We start from the raw sequence: 23816 nt of genomic DNA on the forward strand, positions 1-23816 counted from the left end.
ATAGGACAAATCAGGTTTTTCTTTACCATGGCAGTTAAGTATTTTTGTGTAGAGAACTGCTCTTGAAGAATGTCTTTGTTATGCCGGATATCAGATATTCAGAGTCACTGAGTATCAGAAGTATACCTTGGTGCCTCGAAATATTTTAGGAAAAACTGTAGTGGTAAATACATTTAACTGCAGAAGGCTTTTATTACCTGAAGTCCCCATTACAGACAACACTCTGAAAGAACAAGCTATCTTTTTAGGCCGATTATTGTGCTGAAACTCTGAAAAGAAGTAGGTTAAGTACTTTGAAACACTGTTTCCAAGGGATTTGTTGCTCATGGTTGCCAGACTTTTAAGACTGATTTAGACAAGGCTATATTATGAGCTGAGCATTTACTAGAAACCAGAGAATGCAACTAGAAGCATATGTTGACCCAGAGAATTGTGTCGTTTCAGAAGGGAATCAAATTCACGCTGCATCCTTCCTAGATTATTGCATTTATTCAGTCTCTACCGATTTGACCCAGACCTATGTGACATAGGTGACTGCTCAAGTGAGCAAAGAGCTTATGAAGGCCTCATCCAGGAGCCTTAATCCTAGCCTGCACTTTTCCCCTCCTCCTTCCTCAAGTCCTGAAAGTCTCCGAGAGTAAAAGCTCTTACTGCCCTCTCTCCCTCTTGATTCTTCCCTCCCTGCCAGCACAATACATCCCTAGCCTCCAGCCATGTCACTCTAACCTGCCCTGCAGGTGGGCAGGCAGCAGCACACCCTGTGTGCATCTACATTACCTGTGGGGTGCTGCAAAGGAAGAACCAGTATTTGGTTTGGTGTGATCCATTATGCTTCTAAGACTCTATGTCCACATCACACGTTTACCAGCAATAACATTTGAGCTAGTTACCAGCCTTAATCAGGTGCAGCACACCTGTACCTAGTACATGATACAAGATTTCTTTAGAGATTGCCTTGCTGTCCATGCATGGAGAGCAAACTGTGAGCAGACTTTGTATCCACTCCGCAACTGGGAAACTGGATGGCACCCAGCGTGCCCTATGTCTGCTGCCACATAGGAAACTGTCTCAGGAGCACCACTAACACGCTCAAGTGCATACTTTATTATTTCAAGTATGGATATGAGGCCAGCTTCAATCTAAAACAGAACCCCTCTAACTCACTGCATTGTTAATGCAGACACTGTGTCTATGCCAGAGCTACACCCAGTCTGGTTAGCCAGCTGGTCACTGCCTCCTTGGCCACTAGGTGAGCTGGGCAGAACAATCTCTCGGTTGCCAGGACGGGGTGACCTGGAGGCAGCATACTTGCCACTGCTCATTTGCTGTACAGAATGCATCTAACCCCACTACACTGTTTTTGGTTTTAAAGCCCTAATGTGGTGGGGATCAAGCTTTGAAAAATCCTGTGGTTCACTGTATTAGCTGTAGGAAGGCTTCAGCTGGGCTATTACAAGGACTGCCCCCTCTGCCACTTTACACTGTTGACTGGCAAATTTGAGATGAGTTGTGTACCGGTTTTTGGCACACTGATTTAAAGCAGGCTTCCTAGAAAGGTAAAATTGAAGTACACAACTTTTGCTGCATCATCTTACATATACCATTTTTGCAATGTAGCAACAATCTCTGTTGAAGTATGTATGTTCCCCTGCAATACTAGTAGTAAAAACAACAGGTACTTCACTGACCCAATCCTTATCTTCAGCATGCCACTGAAAAGTTCAGGTGAATTTGAGATGATCCAGCCAACATGTATGACAAGTTCCTGCTGAACTACAGCTTCTCTTTCATCTTGTAAATGACATTTTTCATAGATGATGTTCTTAATCACTGCTGGGGATAAGGGATTAGAAATAACTTCTTCCTCTTGGCCAAAAGGTCCAAGTGTCACCTACGGTATATTGAAAACAATTCAGGAGATATGGACAGGAATAAAAGCACCATAGAAGCAATTCAGAAATGAAACTTCATGAACTCTGCTTTTCTTGTTAAAATTTCACAACACAAATAATTTTACGTCAGTGACTGACGCCTGTTAATACTGTCAGTTGGATGCTATTAAAATAAAAAAATTCACTAAAGGCCACAGTACATATGGAATGTATTTTTCCAAATGAAAATAAAAATACAAGACCACTGCTTTGGTTTTGAAACTGGCTGTATAATCACAGCTCTACACTAGGTTTAGACAGTCTTTCATTTCTGACTTTTCAGCTCTGGAGCTCACTTAAAATTCAGAATTAAATTCATAGTTTTGCTTTCTTATTTCTAACAGCATCCTAAAAATTATAACTTTCATTTTAAGAAGATAGATTGCTGATTCTGGATAGTTTAACCACAAAAAAAGGGATTTTGTTAAAATTCTGATTTGCTTTTAATCTACTGTCAGTGAAACATAGCAACACTAATTTTTTTCTCCTATAATAAAGATCATTATTGTAAAGGGATCAATGAAGGCAAGTTAGGTTAAAAAGTTGAAAATAAACAGCTACAAATCATGCTGCATGCAGGTGCAGCTTGCTCTATAGCTGTGTAGAGCCAGAAGCACATACCCAGACCTCAGTCTGGAGTAAGACAAAGACAAATCTGTCATAATAGCATTGCATATAGGTAAGTATACACATATACATATTTTAATACAAAAAGACATAATATTCAATTACTATTATTTGGAAACAGCTTTTCATGAACGTAATTAAAATTAGTGCTGGAAGAAAAAAAGAAGACCTCCTTAGGAAAGGAAGAAACACTAATGATTAAACTTTGGAACAGAAAACTAAAATCCTGGAAGACTTTTTGCTAAGCTGCCACCTATCAGTTGTCTTACACTCAATTACAGAGAGAGTGGCTACACCTACATTAAGTAAGTTTTAAAAAGAAGCTTTATTACTTGACTCCATCTACTTTTATGAAATAAGAAGCCATATATATAAAAATCTAAGAAGTTACGTAAATCATGCCTCTTCCCTTCTTATTTAGATGCTGAACTGTCTTTTCAGTATTGTTCTGTCATCAAATAAAAGCAAATTTATTAGCCCATCGTATACTCAAGTATTAAATGTATCTTTATTTTCTCTGGATTTTTCTCCTTCAGTAAGGATTTTTTAAGCCATTGGGGTACCTTTAAAAGAAGCATCAGAGGCCTTCAAAATTAAAAAGCCCATTTATTTAGTTTCTCTGTTATCATTCCTTAATACATTTCTCAAGAGTAAAGACTTACCTGCTTGCCCTGAACTAAAACATTAGTAATAGATGGTGCAAGGCTGTCCACTAGTTTACCTAAAAGACTTGCTGCGAAGCGCACAACAGACCTGAGGGCAGAAAACAGAGCAATCCCACTACATATTAAAAGCTAGTTTAATGAATTCATATATAAGTTTGAAATCTGCCACAGCAGAGATACCAAAACTAACTCAGTAAATACATACATTATTTATAAAGTAGAATTTGGATCAGATTTTATGTGATCTTCTACGGTTTTTCATTTTTTAGTCTAGATATAGGTTAATGGATCAAAAATAAATTTAGTTAGAACTCATTAAACTACCAGCTCCATAAAAAGCGTGTCGTTCCTTTCTCAGCATCATCTTGAAAACAGCCAAGTAAGAGATGCCAGCTTCTCTTTTGTGACATTTTCATCATTTTGCAAGATAACCTTGGTAATTTTTTAGTCTGTTTAAGGAAGAATTAGAAAGATTTTGCAAGAGAAAAGTACAACACGTAATACCGAGGCTTTCTTTTGTTTTCCATGCTGAGGTAATATTGCACATGTGTAGCATGAAGAGACTTATGTAAACTGCTAGGTTAAAAACTAGCTGTAACTTCCATGAAAAACATTTTTTCATATATCCAGTTGATGGTTAAAGATATAAATACTTTTAATAATAATTTCCTGACAGAATACAAACCTAATAGACCTGTATTTGAGCTTTTCTAGCACAGGCTTTGAGGCCACTAAGAATCATTTATCCACAGAGATAATGAACGAGTTGTAGCATTAGTAAAAAATTCAAACAGTTGATGTTGATTCCTGTGAAAACTGCTGTGCACTTCTTAAGATCAAGAGCAAAGCATTTCAAAAATGCATTAGCTGATACTATCAAAATGCAAATAAGCAAACAAACAAACAAAAAAATCTCACAGAGCTCCATTTCAGACTTCTGGGCACTTTACCTGTTTCCCATGTACCAGTAAAGTAGTAATATGTGGAGCTATAGAAGAAGAAAATTTCTGTGCAAATGCAGCACTGTAGCGCAACACCAACCTATATGTATGTCACATGGCAATCATGGAAGAGAAATGAAAAACAGTTTACATATTTTGTTTCTAAAAATACTTTTGATTTTTATTCTTTATAAAAAACACCACCAAGGTATTTTGGTTCTACCTTATGATTGGTAAAGGCCCATTTAATTGTATGAACAGACTAAAATGAAAACCAGTTTTTATATTTACAGCCTCATCTGTTAGGAATAGTTACAGAGTGAGAGAACAGAATTCAAGACAGGCTCAACTCATTTCTTCGATAAAAAGAAATGAAATTTCTACTGAGCTTCAGGGCAAAGAAATTAATAAACAACATGTAAATGCCAACCTACTTGCTGAAACCTTTTAAAGTTATTGTGATAAAGTGAGGCTCAAAGCAAATTATTTTGGGGCAATAAACAAACTGTGCAAGTGTATCAACTTAACTGATTTATATTTGATCACTAGCCTTGTTACAGAAAGCTACTGATAATATTTTATCACGCCCTGTAAGAAATAAGAATAATAGTATTCTTTTCTCATTAAATTTAATGAGAACTGTACATCAGCAATAGCAGTCATAGCAAAACCAGCTTATTACTTTTATATTTTAAAAGATAACAGTAAGAAAAGACTTCTCTTTTTTTTTAAAGCATTATAGACCAGATCTTCAGCTGCAATGAACCAACACAATTTTGTCAGTAAAGCTGTCCTTTTTTACCCACCCCCCCCCACCCCCCTTTAAGTGCATAATGATCTGGCTTTACTCTGTATCAACACGTTAGGAAAAAAAAATTGGTGTAAAACAAAAGGAACATGACACATATATACAAACCAGAGCTTTTTGCTGCCAGCTCGTCTATAGATTCTTTCAATATGCTCAGCAACAGTACCTAAATGCATTTTAAAACAAACGAACAAAACAACACAAACAAAAGCAAAAAAGATGCACAGGTTTTCATTTAATAGTAATAAGGTAAATTTGATGAGATCAGTTAATTCTGCATCAGCTTTAGTAAAGCACTTACCTATTGTGCTTAACATCTAAAATGTAGATGCAGTCAAGTCCTCTATCATCCAGTTGTGTATTGTTATGCAAGACACCAAACCAGATTTCAGCCAAATTTGCTGCTCGTGCTATTAAGACACCTAGGATATCACCTATTCTTGCAATATATTGGGGAAAATTAATCTACGTACAGATTTGGCCTATAAAGGTACATCCTCATCATAAGGTACATCCTCAAACTGCAGATTATGTTTTGGATACAGGATGTAGATACTCTCTCCACTGTCTTGCCTTTTTGTTGAGGTAAAACCTACAGGAAGCAACAGGGAAGTCTTGTGCTTGACAGTGTAGTTCACTGAAGTGGTGTTATGTTTGGACAGAGTTTGTAATAGCTGATATCCAAGACATGAGTTGTTTTCAACTTTGTATATGAATAATAGATCACCTGGTTAATCACGTGGGACATAGGACTTACTTTCATTTTACAGGAGGCTGGGAGAGTGTGAAAGAGAGGATCTTTCACTGCTTTGCGGCTCTGCCCTGACTAACCACAATAAGGTGTCCACAAAGATACCCAAGTGACTCTGTGAGCTAGCTTTGGTAATCAGGTACATTACAGCACTACTCTTGTGAAGCTAATTATCACTGTTGCAAGTACAACGGGGGATATTGGACAGATATGTAATACATTATATTACTGATTTGCTACTCTCCTCCAAGCTGATTTTCTGTGTGCCAAACCAAAGAGAACATTTCATGAAGTGTTATGTATTAAAGTAGCATCATGCTGTACAGACATGACCTAAAAAAGCGAGGGCAGGAGATGGGAAGAGCACTGCTTCTAAGTCAAAGCAGGTAGTCCAGGATTCAGAGAAGGCATGTAGTACATTAATTACATTAATCAGAACAATAGATACCATTCGTTTGTCAGTCCATAGTTGATCAGTGCATCAACTTGCTATACTGACGTCTCTTCAACTGTGCAGGGGTCAAATGGGGACCATTATGTTAAAGGTAAAAGTGGTGACAAACATTCCATTATTTAGACTTCATTCAGCTTCTAGATTTTAAATTATCAGATGGCATGGCAGTGTTTTTCATGCCAGGCACTTATTGGTCAACAGTAAGTTCATCTACAACAACAGTAGTAGCAGAAGTTGACTCACAAAATCATAGCCTGTGCCTGTCAGCTGGAACACCCAATGTTATTCAGCTTTTATTTTTAGATTTATGTTTTATTGATTGTGTGATTATTTAATGTCAGTCTCAGTAATCTCCAGTCGTAGGAGGACAGGAACTTTTAGTCAGTGACTCAGACTGTTTAATGCAAGGTGCATATTAAAAAGGTTTTCATCATCTACTATTTCATACGGAATGGCACAAAAAGGTCTATACAAGTTAGCTCTGAACAGTCAGAGGTACAACAGTACTTTTTCTAACCTGAAGGGTTTCAAGAGAGTTTTTAAGTTCATCTAATGGTCAAAAGTCATTATGCTGATTGCTTACAGAGGTTAGGAAATCTGCCTCAAGTTGCTTCCAGAGCAAAGAAGGACACAACTTAAAAAGGACTAAAGGAAACTACTGAGGCTGTCAAAGCCTGACAACTGTATGGGTAACAGTGGCGACAAAGCCTGCTTCAGAGGCTACTTGTGCCTAACGCTCTGATTCCAGCCATGACTTTGGATTCACATTGTGTTTCAACAATGCACAGTGTATCAGCCAATGAATTTTATTCCACTTTACATTGTTTTCCATGACATTTTAAATACAGCAATATGGATGTAGTGTATATTTGTGTCAAAATGACAACTCTTCATCAGAAGAGCCAGCTGTCATATCAAAATTATGAAGCAGGGCTCTATAACATGAGGTGATAAGTTACACTGCTTGATGAATAACTAAGAGAATATTATTTGATCTTAACACTCCTTTTTTTCTGAGGAGTATTCCTATATACAGAGGCACCTAATAAACAATTTTTGGAAAAAAAACCCACCAAATCTTGCAGCACAAAAGCCACAAGCCTCAGTAGCCTCTTCTGAATTATTTTACATTAATTAAATCCTGTGCTCCAATACAAAGCCATAAGACAAAATTAGAGTAAGCTTTACAGATATATTGAATTAAAGTCTGATTACATAGAAGTGAAATAAAAATTGAGTATAAAGCTTCACACATTTCAGACTGTTGCAGACACACAAACTTGTCTTTAGTTTCAGTTTTCTATACAAGGTCAAACCCCTATTTTTCATACCTGTGTGTTCAGAATTACAACCAGATACAGCACCAGCCTACAAACAACCTAAAAGAGTTGATATATTTAGCAGCTCATTCCCCAACATGCTATGAATTTGCATGTCCCATTTAATGTAGAAATTGCTTTAAATGGCAAAGAAAATAGCTACAGAACTGCTTGCATGCATGGCCATTATTCATGTTCATTACAACTAAACATACAACAGTCAAATGAAACAAGCTCTTACCTTCCTTGGTAATAAAATTCGGTCCTTCCCTTTTAAGCAATATACTCAAGAGTAATGCTTGACTTGCTAGGCAATTGCAGTCCTTAAAAAAACCAGCAACAATATAACCACAAATAGCCTTCAGATTCTCAGTGAAGCAAAACCAAAAGAGATATTAAAAATTTCAAGTGAAAGCAAAGGGCCTTTTTTTTTTTAATTAAAAAAAAAGTCTACAAATTTTGTTTTTAAGGGGACTTCACAACTATTTCGTACTCTATGTATGCTGTATCCTTGTCACTGCTGCTTGCAGAGGCTTCTCCATGGTTCAAATTAAGCTGTAAGAATTTGGCCTCAGAAATGTTGCCTGATTTTCTGTTCTTGAGTCCTGTCATTTACAGCAGAAATGCTTGTAGTGACATAGGGAACCAAGTAGAATACTTTGTGTGTTCCTATCCTTCCTGGATCTAGAAACTGGTAGTTTTCTTTCAGACACAGGTAAAATGCCAGATTGGAACATTCCCTTGGTATCATTAAGACATTAGCAGTCTATCAGAGTGAGTGAATACCAACTGCTGAAGTCTTTTGAATTTTAGTGTAGCAATAAAATATCTATTCATAAAACACATGACAAATGGATCCCCTTCTAGATGGTCATTTATTACCAGAAGATGATTTGGGTAGCTGGGAGAAATGGAAGCCAACAGTTGCAGCATGAAAGACCAGAAAGTTCTGTAATGTTAAGATAAAGGACTGTTAAGAGGAAGATTCCCTGAGTATGAAGAGGAATATCAGACATTTTATGTTACTAGCTATATTATTAACATTGAGCCATGACACTAACCATGTTCTAAGTAGGCTGCTGGTGAAAAGAATATCAGCACATAATTTCTCATTTCATGAGAATGAAGTTACAGTGTATCTTTATCAAGTTTTCTTACATTAAGTTTCTGCAGGATCTCATATGTTGACTTGTTTTTCCAGTCATTAATATTTACATCTGGTTGCTGCTCAAGTTCAGAAGCATTTGGAGTACTAGACTGTCTCTTGACTTTTGAATGTTTTGGAAGATCCAACTCCTCCAAACTCTTAAATACAGGAGCCCTGAAAAATAATTACATCATTTCTTCATAGTTCAGAAATTATTTTAATTATCAAATACTTCATCATTATTATTTACACATAGCCTTACTCTTCTGTTTCAGTGATTCTTAGGAAGTCAAGCTGTTCAACAACTGCTCCAGATATTAATGTCTGAAATGAAAAATTGAAAAAAATCAGAACAGGCAGAAAAATACATAACTATATAGTTGTGTTTTGATTTTAATATGTTGCTGGTGGTTTCCATTGAGAAAGTAGTTTCTTTATCTACAGTTCCAAATATCTTCACACTTTCAGAGTGTTTTTCCTTTTTCTTAAGATCTCACTTAAGACAGCAGAAGTCTCTCAGGGCTGCTGCCTTTTTTTTTTTTTTTTTTTTTGCTGGCTTTCTGCTGTTCTTTTACCTGCAATGTCCAGCTTAATCAAGCAATGTCCAGCCCCCGCCCCCCCCAAACAGGTCTGATGAAGACACCTGAGATCGAGGATTTGCATTCCTCAGAGTCCCGCGTGATACCCATGTTCTGGATCATCATACTCATTGTTCCAGGGATTGCTGAAGGGTGGGTAGTTTTCCTGTCTCAGTGACGGTACAGGAAAACACAACATAATAGCATTTCCTACTCTGTAGTCATTCCTTAATCCAAGCATACCTGCCCTAAGTTTGCACATTAAATGCAGCTTACAAATACTTCTGTCTCAGAATACTACATACCTGAAATTCAAAGTTGCATTTATCTGATGTAGTCATTACAATTCATTCACTCCAAATTCACATGGATTTCCTATTTATATACCTCCAGAGGAAATATATTGTACTACAGCATTTTTAAGACTGCTTTTTGATGGTTGTCATTAGCTAAGTAAATCTGAATGTGTATCGTGGACTTTTAAATTCCATTTTCATTGTACACAAGTTGCAGTAAAATATTGATCTGTTACATGGTGAGATGACTGAATGTAAAAAAAACCTGCTTTGCTTTTATTGCTAGTGTCATTCATTCTCTGACTTGCATATCTGCTTGAACACATGACAATGAAGGTCAAAGTCAGAAAAGAGCTAAAAGTCTTCTAAGCATATACATTTTTAAATGAAATTACACTTTGTGTATTTTACAAGAAAAAAGAGCATTCACCCATTGAGAGATTCTGTCTCAAGGCACATCTACACATATGTATCTAAATGAAGTAGCTGAATACAATTCACAAAGATTCAATATATGTTGTGTTGGAATAGATGAATTATTTAAGAAAACACCAAGAATTAGGAATGTCCCTTGTCCCAAATCCTCCCCCATAATGAAACAAGGCTGTTTCCAAAATGTGACAGCTGTGCACTAAGATTGAGAGATTACAGTTAAACTGATGGACAAAGCACACCATATTCCACCAGTAAAAACACTGATCACCGACATCTACCGTTCATTTATATAAAGGGTAAAAGAAAGATGCAAAGGCTTTGGAAAGCTGCAAAAGAGAAAGGGACATGAAGAATAAAAATACGAAATGCAAGACAATTTCCATTTAACCCAAACCAGATTATATATCCTTAGGTTAATACCGTAACAGGAATTAAATCTTAACAATTAATATGCTGCAACATAATTAAATACGTTGTACTGACATACAGGGAAGTTAGCACATTGTATTTATGGATGCAGTAAGAATTTATGTTTCGAAAAAGTATAAGGCATTCTTGTGGGTTTTTTTTTAATAGATTTCACTCGGAAATCTACAGGGGGACTGAGCAAGTACGTAACTATTTAATGAAGTTGCATTATTTGGGCCCTGTTACACTAATGATTCTTTCAATAGCAGATCCATTGGAAGCGATTTCTGCACATGATTCAACCCACTCTGTCAATGTGCAATAGTTACCGGCTCTTCGCTTCTGCAATATTAACTGTTACTAACCAAATCTGGTTTTGCTTTGCTTGCAAACCCGATCATTCTATAGTTTTGGGTTACAGCATAGTTAGACACAAATTCATCAGCAGAACTGAAGCAGAGGCAATGACCAACAACAAACCTGAGAGGGCAGAAATTGCCCGTGCTGGACCCATCATCAATAACTCAAATAACAGCAACCTCACTCTGGCACCAGAAGACGGCCTGAGCCATGCTCACAGCAATCCTCACTCTGTCACTCCTGCCTGTGTGGTTCCTCTGCTGGCCCCAGTGCACACCTCGACTCAGAGAACAAGGAATATGATGTACCGCTTAGTAGCAGAGGCCAGCCATCAGATCACGTAACCACCTCTTAACTATTTTCAATGGTAAATCATGACTGTAGGTAACAGATGAAGTCTAAGGGAGCTCAGAGTACAATTTTAAAGCAACCTACCTCATACAGCCTTTTTTTTTTTTTTTTTTGAGGTGCCTTAAAGCCAGATAAACATTTGTTTGTAGTTTTACCATGTATTCTTTTTAATGGACAACAAATAAAGCAAAGACCAATGACTGTCAACATCTTAAATACTTTAAAACTACTAATTAATGACATCTTCTTTTTTAAAAAAAGAGAATCTTTCCAGAAGGTCAATGAGTATGGAAGGGGAAGTTTGCTCCCTGACAACTGTAACAGTGTAGTGCTTAAAATAAGGATGCATTACATAGACTGAGAAATTTCTTGCCTGCTAATACATCAGTTTAATCAAATGCAAGGCAAGAAAGTCATTGCAGTTAAACTAAAAATAAAAAATAAAAAATAAAAAAAATCCAAAACCCAACAAAAAACCCAACACAACAACACTGTAGACAAATGAAAGGTTTTCCATGGACAGTAATGGCATTTGCTATAGGAAAAGTAAATGGTAACAGGAGAGACTTCATGACCTACATGTGACCAGTAGAAATACGTAAATATTTGAAAGATTACAAGGATATTTAAAACCATTACAGCTATGGGTATTTAATTTACAAATGACCCAGCTCTTCTACAAATTCATGATTTTCTAGGGAACAAGAAATGTTAATTGTGTCTTTGGTCTTCCCTCTTACAAAAAGAAGGGTTCTTCAGTAGGCATAAACTAAGATTAACTAGCACATATAAGTACCTAAAACCAGCACCTGAATCCGTAATTTTCACATTTTAATGGAGCAACGTTCCTGCTTTAGGATTAATTCAAACAGCAAAGATGTTAAAACTAGATCTTAGTTCTTGTAAGAATGTTAACATAGGTGAAGCACCTTTTTTTTTTCCCCCCTCGTTGATTATCTCATGAAAAGAAATCCCTCAATGTTTGACCATTGTGGATTTATCCTTTGGTGGTAATTTCACAAGATTGCTGAATATAAAAAAAACCTTCTCCCTTCTGAAAATCCTTTATGAAGATTACCACTTTCAAAAGACTCATCAAAGGAATTAAAATAAACCCATGTTTCTTTTGAGATAAAACAAAAGCTGTACCAAAAGTCTTGGTGCTTGACTCCTTAAATTTATGCTACTAAATAAAATACTCAGAAGTCACATGAAAAACAGAAGTACTAAGAATACATGTACCAATACTAGGAGGTAAGGACACAACATTCAGGAAAAACATCATACCTGTACTCTGTCAACATGAACTTTCACTCCTCCAACAATTCCCTTTCTAAAGGCTGCCAACATATCTAATATTGGATTGAATCTGCTCCCTCTGAAATTTGAAACGGAACTCCATTAATCTTGCAATTAGGACAATAGCACACTGCAAATGATGCTTTTATCTCTCTCTACCTTATATTGTCTTCACGGATAAGTACAACAAACAGCGGACGACCATGCATTTTCCAGTACTGCTTAATGAACTGCAGTGCATTCTAGGTAAGAAATAATACGTTAGTCACAAAACAAAAATAAGTACACAAGCACAATATACCAGAATACACAGTACAAGATATTACAAGAGCTATCTTAAAATAACAGCACTGAAAGCCCCAACAGATTAAAAAAAAAACTTAGCTAATAAACCACTAACAGATTTTTTCAACTAATATAAGCTGCTTTCAAGCACTGCTATTTCACAAGTTTCCTGAAAATACTCCTAGCTAGTGTATTGTCCTGGTTTTGGCTGGGGTAGAGTTTGATCACAGACTAAACCACTAAACAGAGTGCAGTGTACTGAACTACATATGACGACCAAGTATGTATGCATGGGAATCCAGGACTTGAATCATAGCCACCAGCATGGAATAACCAGTGCCACCTTCTATGCACTAGAAGTAGCTGCTCAAGCACAGGGGACTTGACAGGTAAGCTCTGCACTACTGCCTGCCTTAAAGTGAGGGTAGGAATGCAATTTTTAATATTTGTGCAAAGGCGAGTAATATTTCCTCCAGGTGAGGCTTTCATATTTCCCTTAAAGGGACCAGTCTAATTTCTCTTTTCAGCCAAGAACATTTGCTTTCCCAAAGAAATAAGTGATAATTTGCTTGCTGCACTACAGCATTCCCAATCACTGTTGGGTCAGGTTTTTTGACAGATACAGATACTAGAACTCGTACTGGGCTGACAAGATATTCATCTCAATACACTTTCCAGCATAAACTGCAAGGTTATCTTTGTATTAGAAGAATACAGACTATACAGTGTTCCCCTTTCAATCTTCTGTTTCATCAAACTTCACAGTTTATTCTTCTACAGACTCTATTTTTGTCAGTTTCTCAAAGGAAAAGTTACAGAAAAAAAGTTACATACCTTAATGTCATCAATCAACATCATAACATCCTGAGACATGTAGAAATCGCTTAGATCAAAAATGATCGAGTAGCAAACTACAGTCTTTCCTAGTATTCGATAAATCTGTTGACAGAGAAAGCTTCCATTAATCTTTTATTTAAAATATCTGAAGCACTGAAGTAGCTGAAAAGGAAAAACGATATTTTGAAACTATCAAGATAACAATCAATGTAGAACAGTTGAATTAAAAAAATATTTAAGATAAAACATACATATGTAATTTTACGTACTCTGTTTTTTACTAGGTATGCAATTCTACATTCTATTTCAGTTAAAGCAGTTTACTTCATCACCATTCAGCCTGTTTTGGCCAAGTATTACTGTAATTGGATGTCTAGGAAACATATGACAACTTAATAGTGAGACAGAGCATGCACATTCATAATAGCAAAATACATTACAAGGACTTTAAGATACATGCATAAAATGAAATTACATTTCAATTCTATTTCAAATCATTCAGAGACTAATTCAATGTTTATCTGAGATATACATCAATAACAACAATATTAACATTTCTGGCAACAACCTTTGATGTTCCAAGGCATCCTATGGGCCTGTCCGGTCTTCCAGATAATCCCAATTTGTCATTGACTCCCAAATGGAAGTAAGCCTGTGAGAAAGAATCATGAAAACTGAGGGAAACCTATATATAAGCCTTTCTTATGCTTCTACTGGGTCTCACATAGAAAGCTGTGTGCATTCTGCTTTAGTTAGAAAGCAATATTCATAAAATGTGGTCATTATTTCTGTTAGGTTCTCTCTCTCTCTCTCTTTTTTTTTTTTTTTTTTTTTTTTTTTTTACAAAACATACCTCTATAGAACAACAGTTAATAAAGAGAACGCTAGATTTGGTAAATTTACAGTTCAAAGACCAAATTTAATTCTTTTGATAACAACAGGTATCTTTACAGCAAAGAGAAATCAACTATGTAATTGAAGAAAGAAACAGGAGATGCAAGAAGACAAGATGCAAGCAGTCTGCTCCCTAACAGTCATTCCTTCCTTCCAGTGTAACTCATGTCACTTCTGGCAGACCAGTACTCTGCTATAGAAGTGGTGTAACAGTTCCTCTTCCCTCCTTCTAATAATAATTTTGAGAGGATGAAGGATTTTCACCTTACTCAATAAGGTGAAAATACAGTTCATACTGGTTTGTATTAAAAAAGAGATGTCTTCATTAAGGATAAGCAGGAATGCTCAGTAGGAACCTGATGCTATGACCAGGGCACGCGGGTGCAACTTTGGGCTTGGGCAAAGCACCGGAGTCCTGCCTATCTGCATAGTTTCAAATTTCAACTAAAACTTGTTTCCTATATTAAGTCTTATTTTTACCTTCTTACTCCAACTGTTTTTCTAGCCTATATAATTAAAATATTTTTTAAATCTTCAAATTGAAATAATTTTTTTTAAAGGATCATATTTTAAAGATCATTTGCATTTATTGTCTGGCCAATTTTACCCTCTGTAATGCTTTTCTGATGTGGATACAAAGGTAAAGAGTTCCTATATTATTGTTTTAAAGGTCTTTATTCTAATTTTAGTAAAGGCCTGCAAAATTAATGCATTGACAACACAAGCAAGAGCAAATTATCACATTATTCATTGCTTAATTCTTATTTGAGTTAAATTATATATGCCTAGTATTACTTCAACTGATATAGTTTTGTAAGATTTGCATATTAAAGAAATAATCTTCATTTATTACAGTGTATGAGAATAAAACCATAAAAAACCAACTAAACTGTGAGCAAGACGGTATGAATATATCAGTTAAACCAGACTGAACGCTGTAATTTATTCCTTAGTTGGGCTGTTTTCGGCAAGGAACCTACTATTACTAAAACTTCAGAACATTCAGAACGTTTTCCTAAGCTCAGTCTTTCTTTATGTTATAGAAGATAATTCAGAGGCAAAGGAAAGTAAACATTTGAACAAACATTACACTCAATAGCTTTTTACTGCTGTCAGCCTGGGTCCTGCCTGTTTCTGCATTAATACCAAGAACTATTTAAAAAAGAAAATAAACAAAATTACCTACATCACCTGTTCACCCAGACTAAGTAGCTCTATTCAAGTGGGAAAGGAGTGGAGACATCAAAACATTAACAGCTTTAAATAACCCATCTACACATAACAAAACCAAAAGAATGTTGAACCCCTTTTTATAGTAAATAATGGAGACTAGAAGAATGGCAGTAGATATTATAATTTAACACTAAAAGGACCTTCATTTTGCTAGAATGCAAAACATAAAATGTTTTCTTAACAGAAATAGAACTGCAGTAGTACTGTAATATTGTCTCTTACGTTGAAGAGTTTTACTTTAGCAGGAGGGCTCATGTTCTACAGTCTACTAAAGCAAGTTTCATCTTCTAGTAATAGCTTTCCATTTTGATCTGCTACAATCAAAATGTCAGCTTAGATTCAGCGCCACAATATCTGAACGAAAGTACAGTTTCATGCAAGTCCAGTTGCCTCAAGCAGGTTTTTTTAATTATTAATAAAATGCCCTTCAATTCTGGAATATTAAAGCTGCTAATAGCAAGAAACGGCTGTGAAAGCAGACTGGACTGTTGCGTTGATCTATGAGAGTGAATCTAACTACGGTGGTCTTTCACACCATCTGTTTCTGTGTTCTTCTATCTGTTATCAGTCTATGTCTATGGAGTATTCTGCTATTCTCCTGGACTGTGCTTCCACTACATACATACTCTTTCCCTATATATTGCATGCATCTTTTCCCATTTTCTTGTTTTCCTCTTCTTTCTCTTTTCGCTCCTCCAATACACTTTGGGGATCTGTTTACATGAACCCTAATTTTCCTGAATCAACGTCTTCCCCTCAACCATTTGTTTTGTTTTACACTACTTTTTTGGACACGTGACTATTTGTAAGTCTAGAGGTTTAAACTGTTACTATGTGCTACTAGACCAGTTCAAAAGTTTCTAATTATATTAAATACTACTGAGAATTGACAGCATCGGAATAGCAAATACTGAGATCCATGTTCTCTATGGATCAGCCCTCTTTTCCCCAAAATACAGGTAATTGTTCCAGCATTAGCTTCCCTTCCCCACAAAGGATGACAAATACTATCTGGGTATTTTTGTTGGTTTGTTTTCTTCTTGGTTTGTACTGTTGTTTTGCATAAGCCCAGAGATCAAACCTCAGTTCTCATAATGCCCCAAACACTTTCATTAATTCGACTTCACACCTATAGTATAGCCTTTATTACAAGCCCACTAGGAAGAGGTTTTGCATCATGCAATTTAATATTTTCATTACATTCTTTTTAAAAGTAAATTTTGATGAGGCAGATGTACCTACCCATCATGAGTATAAAGAAAATGTCAGAATTGCCACATGTCTCACCTGCTTTTGAAAAATAATTCCTAACACAGTAGCTGTCATAGCTAGGAATTTAAATGATAATAATAAACCTTAACGAAGGTCTCATCTTTTTGTCAGGGAGACCAAAGAAATGATGGATGACAGAGAGACAATATATACTTCTGTAGTAAATGTATGGAGTATCTATTTGTTAAACCAAAATTTCAGGTGCAGAATTTCAGAACAAATACAGTAGAGAGAATCCATTTTGAAATATATTATCAAGAAAACTAGAGAGCAAAAATGGGCTGAGAAATGAACAAGGCTGAACGTAAACAAGGATATTTCTTTTCTCTCCGTTTAAGTACTTCTCGGGTGTTAGTGGCAGTCATTACTTGGGGTAAGCATTGTTCTGAATGAGCTAGCAAGGTTTTGGTACATCAGATATCCTCACAAACTTACAAAGCCTGAAATATGTTGCAATGTTACCTATTTTTGGTTTTACTTTTTTCTGTGTCCTACAGACTTCTGATACAGATAATGGCATCAGCCATGTGATCCTGATTTCAGAGGGAGAGACTTGCACAGTGATTTGTTCCACAACTGGAACTTTAGGATTGATAAACTAATTCATTATACTTCCCCCAGACATTCAGAATTAATCACTTGCTTGAGACAATTTGTATAATTCAAAGTTAGACAAGAGTTTTATGTACCTGATCCACAATCAAACTTCAGGTGGTGAATTATGAAATATATCAAGGGCACATCCATAATTCTCTATCAGCTTACTTGTCTGACAGTTTCCTGCAGCTTGTTAAAGCTTGTTTATGTACAATGGGACTATTTTCAATGTTTTTTTGGAGGAAGTGTCCAGGTGTATCAGAGAGAGAGGTAAATAGGCACCCAGTAATCATATAGATTTTTATAAGGACTTTTGACAAGTTTACCTACAATTGCTGATGAACACATTTATCATTTAGAGCAGCATTTGCTATGGCTTTTATATTTAAAGATATTTCCAGGACAAACAGCAGTTCTTGTGCTTGAAGCACATACTCAATGGCACTTCAGTGCTATAAATAAAGTACCAAAAATGACTGAACAAAAAAAAAGAGGCCATGGTAGTGTTAAGAGAATGCTGGAATGGACCAGTATGGCCTGTAGATGCCATTCACCTTTGACTGCTGACTTCACGTGGCGTTGACAGCTACCTGAACAGATGCATCTAAACTGGCATCATCAGTGAGGCTCCATACAGATTAAGGGCTAAAAGGGACAGCCTTTTAGGTAAAAGGATATGGTACTCTGTTAGGAGACTGTACAGAAAAGGGAAAACCTGAAGCCTTCACAGAGAATGAAAGGGGTTCTGAAGACATCCTCCATCCCCGTAATTTTTGACCGCAGATTTTTAAATGTGCCGAGTTAAAGGACTAAACCAAAGAGGGTTTAAACACCAAAATTCCTGGATATAGTCAACTCAAGGGACTTCTAAAAAAACAGTTACAGAAGACTGTATAATGCCTGTTATTCAGGCTACACTATGAAATTACATGATGGTTTATGCCTACTGCCTTAATCCATTTCTTTGACTATTGCTCACTTGCTTGTTTCTTCATCAAGATTCACTTAGTCTACTGTGCTATTAATATTATTAAAATTTTATTATTCAGTATTCCTTGAAAGTGCCTCAGGTAATAAGCCTAATCAGATCATATAGCACATCTGGGCTTCAGTGTTTCACTGAAAGCTCTAACTAGGCAGCTATAACTGACTGATGTCAGCATATCTTGCAATTGAATTAGAATAACACAAAAAGGTAGATAACAAGCTTAAGGAGATACCAGTCTAATAGCTTGATATAAATTCCTATTGTTACAAAAGAAATTTCTAGAGAGATAAATAATCTTAAGTGCAGAATTCCTTACTTTGACAAGTTCTTTTTGAGCCCATATCTGAATTGGTTCCACCTGCTGGGGGGTCTGAGTTTGGATTCCATATGTGTTCAGAAAAACTTGTAGGCTAGGAATTAAATAAATGACAAATTTAATGACAAAACATAGAATAATCTTAGTTTTAATAATTATCGTGGCAGCAGATACACAAGTAGCAGTATTATATTCTACAATTCCTTGAATGCCTTTAGCAAATTTAAGATGCCTATTGGTCAACATTTCCCTAATATATACATTCTTAATAAAAGTAAATACATACCGCTGACTTTCTGCTATCAGGGCCACATGTACTACCAAATCATTTTCTAAAGGACCCTAGAAAATGATGAAAAAATATTTATTAGCATTTCTAACTAAATATTTTCTTAGATATAGCATGAATAGGGACAATGTCTATTTAAACAATTCACGAGTATGACAGACATCACTGTCTGCATTGCTTTTTCTTACTGTGTGAACAAATTGAAAGAACAACACAGGACTAAAACTTGTAAATCTCAAAACTATGGGAAGAGTGTCTTATCAATAATACTTTGCAAGATGCATTTTGGAGAATTAATAATAATAGGTTTCTGGTAATCATTTCCACTGTTTGGTTTGGTTTGTTGGTGTTTTTTTTTAATTTTAAAAAAAAGTAGGAAAAACATTTTGCTTCATACAAAAATTTAGAATTTATACAATCAATCTATTTCCCTTATGCCTGATCTGACATAATGTTTTGATACACATTTTTGTAAAGAGTGAAATAACTTAGCTATTTGGGTAAGTGATAATGCTCGCTTCAAAATAATGAACTGATGACTTCAGCCTTTTACTCAGAAATATTTTGATCAGACAGCTACTCTTTACAGTTATATGAAAGATATATTACATTTTACAGGAGATAACAGCATTTCCTTACATTGTTTATAACACAGATACTTCATGTTTGAAATAAATACTAGTATTTTACATCAGGAAACCATGCAAATAGGAATGAATTGAACATGCTGAGTGAAATCATTAACTCGACTCCCTGGGTCTTGAAATGGCAATTCACTTTTCTTTTCACTGGCAGCACACATTACTAGTGAAAAAAAATGAGATGTCTGAGTTATTCCTTATCCGTTTCTTCTCTGGCATTCAATGACTATAAAATCAACAGAACTAAAAGCAACACACATTTTCATTCCTATAATGCTTTTTGTCTACTTTTGTCTAGAAATTACCAGAACGTGAATGACAAAAGTTAAATTGATCTTCTATCAATTGATTATATAAAAATACAGCATTTTCTGTGAAGATAGATGGATAGACATATTGATTTAGAACAAAAAATTTAAAGTGACACTTGCTGGTTCAGACATCTGTGAGTGTTGATATCAAGTTAGGTGTTATGGATTTGCAGAAGAAATTCCTGATAACATTTTCCCAAAAGTCTATCAGCACTACATTTCCACTAAAAATTTTGGAATTTTTGCCACATAAAATGAGTTTGTGATGAAAGTACATGCACAAAGAGACCAGATTAAGAAGTCAGACGTTTAAGTGACATTAAAAGATTTTCCTCCTCAGAATAAGGTGATCATGCTATCAATTGCATTTACACAAACAGTAAGAAAACTCAAACCAATTCTCTACCATAATCAGTGCAATATGTTTATAAAACAAAAAGCAAAGACACACACCACACACCCCCCAGAAAACGAGAGGCCCCCCCCAAGACTGTATTGATTTCTAGACAGCCAGCCTGTGATCTAACTTGGGCAGTGGTCTTCAAGTTAAGGCTCAACTTCATTACTGACGAACTGAGTGGGACTGTGTAAGCACAGACTGTAAGCTGTACATTCTGCATCTCCATTGAGGTACGTCCTTCTCTGACACCAGTACTGATGCCTCTCATACACAGACGTACCCAATGACATGACTCATTTATAGCAGCCAGTCGGTGGTGGTTCTAACATGGGCCATAACTAAGCAAATGCATCTGCAGCACAACTGGCACAGCACAAAATCAGCGTGAAAAATAGTTAGACTTTTAAAAGTATTGTGAATAAATATAATTGCTGTACAACTACAGGATTGTTGTAATATTAAACAGAAAATTACTTTCATTATCATTTAACATGCCAAGGCCTGGAGGATCACAAGTAGTGGTCTAGAGAAACACAGATCAAAATACAGATACAATACTCATTAATAAGTATGTTGCCTTTTTCAGTAATGATAGTGATATATAGCATTTACTATATATTTAAAAAAAAAGAAATGTGGAAAAGCATTAAACTCCTAAATATTCCACTAAATAAATCTTGTTGTTATTAAAAGTTCCATTTTAATGTGTTTGATTTCACATTTGTCTAATAACGCACGCTATTGATTGATGTGGTGTTCACACATCAATCACCGTTTTCCAAGACATTGCAATGGACACTACCCCCCCACTCCCACCCCCTGGTTTACCCTTCTGCTTGGCATTTTTACATTGGATAGCGGGCAGAAGGATCTGTTTCAACTATATGCTGCATGCTGTGCAAATGATAAATACACCCCAGGTTTTCAGAAGACCAAGATAAAAGACAGATTAGTTGTTAAAAAAAAAAATAATAAATTATAGTTTTTAACAAGGTTATAAACTGTTGGAGGCAGGATAAAGGGAAACCCCCCTGACTCCATTCCTGGCATAAGCAGAGAAAGCAGCTCAGTATTAGTCTTTTGCTGCACTCTCACTGGACAGATGCTATCACTATATGCCTTTCTGCACACATTCCCAGGAAATCTCACAACTGTGAAAAAAATACATTTATTTTGAACATGTGAGAAAGTGGGCACAATATTCAAGAACACAGATTAAAATGGTACCTACTGGGCTTTCCAAGCATATGGAGTGAGATGAAGAAAACAGAAATAGCATGCAACAGAGGAAATTGTACTTAACCCATATAATCCACCTTGCTGCTACAAAACTACAACTGAACTGTTACAAAACACATCTGCTTCTGGAAGCATCTAAATACTGCTGAACAATTTATGGTCAATGCTACTAACACACTAGACTTTTTAAATTAAATACAATACAGACACACATGTGCCTTAAATTCTAAAACAACACTTGACCATTTTAGAATTATGTTAACTGTGGTAGCCAATTTTATTAAGAGAAATGAAAGCAAGAATATGCTTATAATTAACATTACAAAACAAATCATCCAATACGATGCATCTCTCTAAACCATCAAAATTAGACATGCTATAATCCTAAACATAATTTATGTAGCTGAAAAATCTTAATAGATCTCACTTAGTAATTTTAGTTCCTTCTTTACACATTATCTACTTCCCTGAAAATAAAAAAATAAGCAGTCTATCACTTTGTTCTCCTGACATCATCAATGGGCATTAACCTTAATTTCCAGTAACTTAAATGAAGTCCTCACAAATGATTACTTAAGTCTACAAAGCAAAACATTAGAAGAATATAGTCATCACATGCAGCCAGAGAATTTAATTAGTTGCAACCCTATACATAGATTTCAAGTTAACCCAGAAGATAAATTAGTCTCACTTTAACAATTTAGTAAGATTATAATTTTTTGTTAATTACAAAATTAAATATAGGACAGCAATAAATCAGCTTTCAAATGCTCCAGTAAAATAAAAAACAAAACCAGAAAATCTCCACCCCATCTCATTTCTCAAGTGTTATTGTTACTGTACAGGCCCTCTTACACACTAAATTCTCCCAAAACAGAATGCAGCAACCGAAACTGTGTTATAATATAATCTCTCCTGGATATGGAGATAGTAAAAAGGAATAATAAAATAAGCCCTTCTAAGGAATCTAGTTCTAAAGAGTTATCCCCACTGAAAAATGCCCTACTTCTTACAATGAAGGGAGAAGAGCATTGATGATTTCATTTTCTTTTTAACTCATGAATGGGATTTAACCTGAAACACTACTGACCATTTAGCATTACAAAGCAAATTATTAGTGCAAAGGAGAACCTCTCCGACTGCTGTTAGACTTCACTGTGTTTTGGAACACAGACTAAAACTAGCAAAGAGAATCCTGCTACAGCGCCACACTGGCATTTCCCAGGAGGGAACATATGGAGACCTCTTCCTGAAAAATAAGGTTGGGGGGGGCTTTAAATTAGGAGACAAAACACTTCCTTTTAACTATAAACAGACAAAATGAATATTTTAGTATTAGTAAGTTGTCTACAACAAATGAGATTGTCCTCTTTTATCAGATTTTCTAGGTCGAGTGATGCGTTAACAGCTATTGTAGTTATATAGAATTATAGATATATAGTTTCCATAGCAATTTTGCCTTTGTAGGTCTATATTACCTTTAACTAATTCTAGAATATTCTTCACTGGTGCTTCAGAAGTATAAAACTAAGGTTCACATATTTTAAATACTTTTCATTGCTACACAATTATGTGGACATCAGACTTATTTTTGTAGTAGCATCAAAGCCACAAATAAACTAAATTAATCACATTTTTCAATGGCAAGTGTCTATAGAGATTATAGTCAATGCAATCAAGATATGAAAATATGCCTACATGGAAAATGCATTTCTCTAAAAAACATTTCCTTAGCACACGGCTTCAAATAAAAATTTAAAAAGCCTTCTTTTTGGTACATCACCTTCCAAAACCAAGATGCATTGTGTTCTCATTTTTTATTTTATTTTTAGTCATTTTTCTAGCACTTTAAGGCAAATAATAAATAGTGATTTTGCATAAATTAGCTCAATTAGATAAAATACATAATCATTCCAACAAACTCTTTAAGCAAATTTTAAAAGTGGATTAAAAAAACCTCAAGGTCAAGACTCTCAGCTGGAACTTGAAGTTTGCTGACTTTAACTGCAAGACCTTTGCTGATAAAGCATGCCTCACTCTTGTTGATACATCTATGCATCTGCCTTTCATTTTTTAACCTCTTAATGATGACCTATTTGAGCTAACATCTGCATCAAGAAACATTTTGCCCTGAAACTAACTTA

At 35.5% G+C, this 23816-nt stretch overlaps 1 protein-coding gene across 7 annotated transcripts in view; it reads right to left on the reverse strand.

Moving 5' to 3' along the window:
- The window catches only part of PHKB (phosphorylase kinase regulatory subunit beta), an 89852-nt gene that overhangs the window by 14260 nt on the left and 51776 nt on the right, over positions 1 to 23816 (reverse strand). For 3 of the 7 annotated variants that reach the window (XM_049805242.1, XM_049805243.1, XM_049805248.1), the window contains 14 exons: positions 19079 to 19134; positions 18793 to 18886; positions 14061 to 14144; positions 13490 to 13594; positions 12530 to 12612; positions 12359 to 12449; positions 8906 to 8967; positions 8655 to 8817; positions 7738 to 7819; positions 5081 to 5138; positions 4174 to 4264; positions 3548 to 3672; positions 3221 to 3311; positions 1689 to 1891 (listed from right to left, as the gene is read on the reverse strand). In XM_049805242.1, coding sequence (XP_049661199.1) covers positions 1689 to 1891; positions 3221 to 3311; positions 3548 to 3672; positions 4174 to 4264; positions 5081 to 5138; positions 7738 to 7819; positions 8655 to 8817; positions 8906 to 8967; positions 12359 to 12449; positions 12530 to 12612; positions 13490 to 13594; positions 14061 to 14144; positions 18793 to 18886; positions 19079 to 19134 — 1388 coding nt within the window. The remainder of the gene's footprint in view (positions 1 to 1688; positions 1892 to 3220; positions 3312 to 3547; positions 3673 to 4173; positions 4265 to 5080; positions 5139 to 7737; positions 7820 to 8654; positions 8818 to 8905; positions 8968 to 12358; positions 12450 to 12529; positions 12613 to 13489; positions 13595 to 14060; positions 14145 to 18792; positions 18887 to 19078; positions 19135 to 23816) is intronic. The other 4 variants (XM_049805244.1, XM_049805247.1, XM_049805246.1 and 1 more) reach the window with 2 other exon arrangements.

Source organism: Accipiter gentilis, chromosome 7, assembly GCF_929443795.1.
Source record: "Accipiter gentilis chromosome 7, bAccGen1.1, whole genome shotgun sequence".
In the NCBI taxonomy this organism is placed as follows: domain Eukaryota; kingdom Metazoa; phylum Chordata; class Aves; order Accipitriformes; family Accipitridae; genus Astur; species Astur gentilis.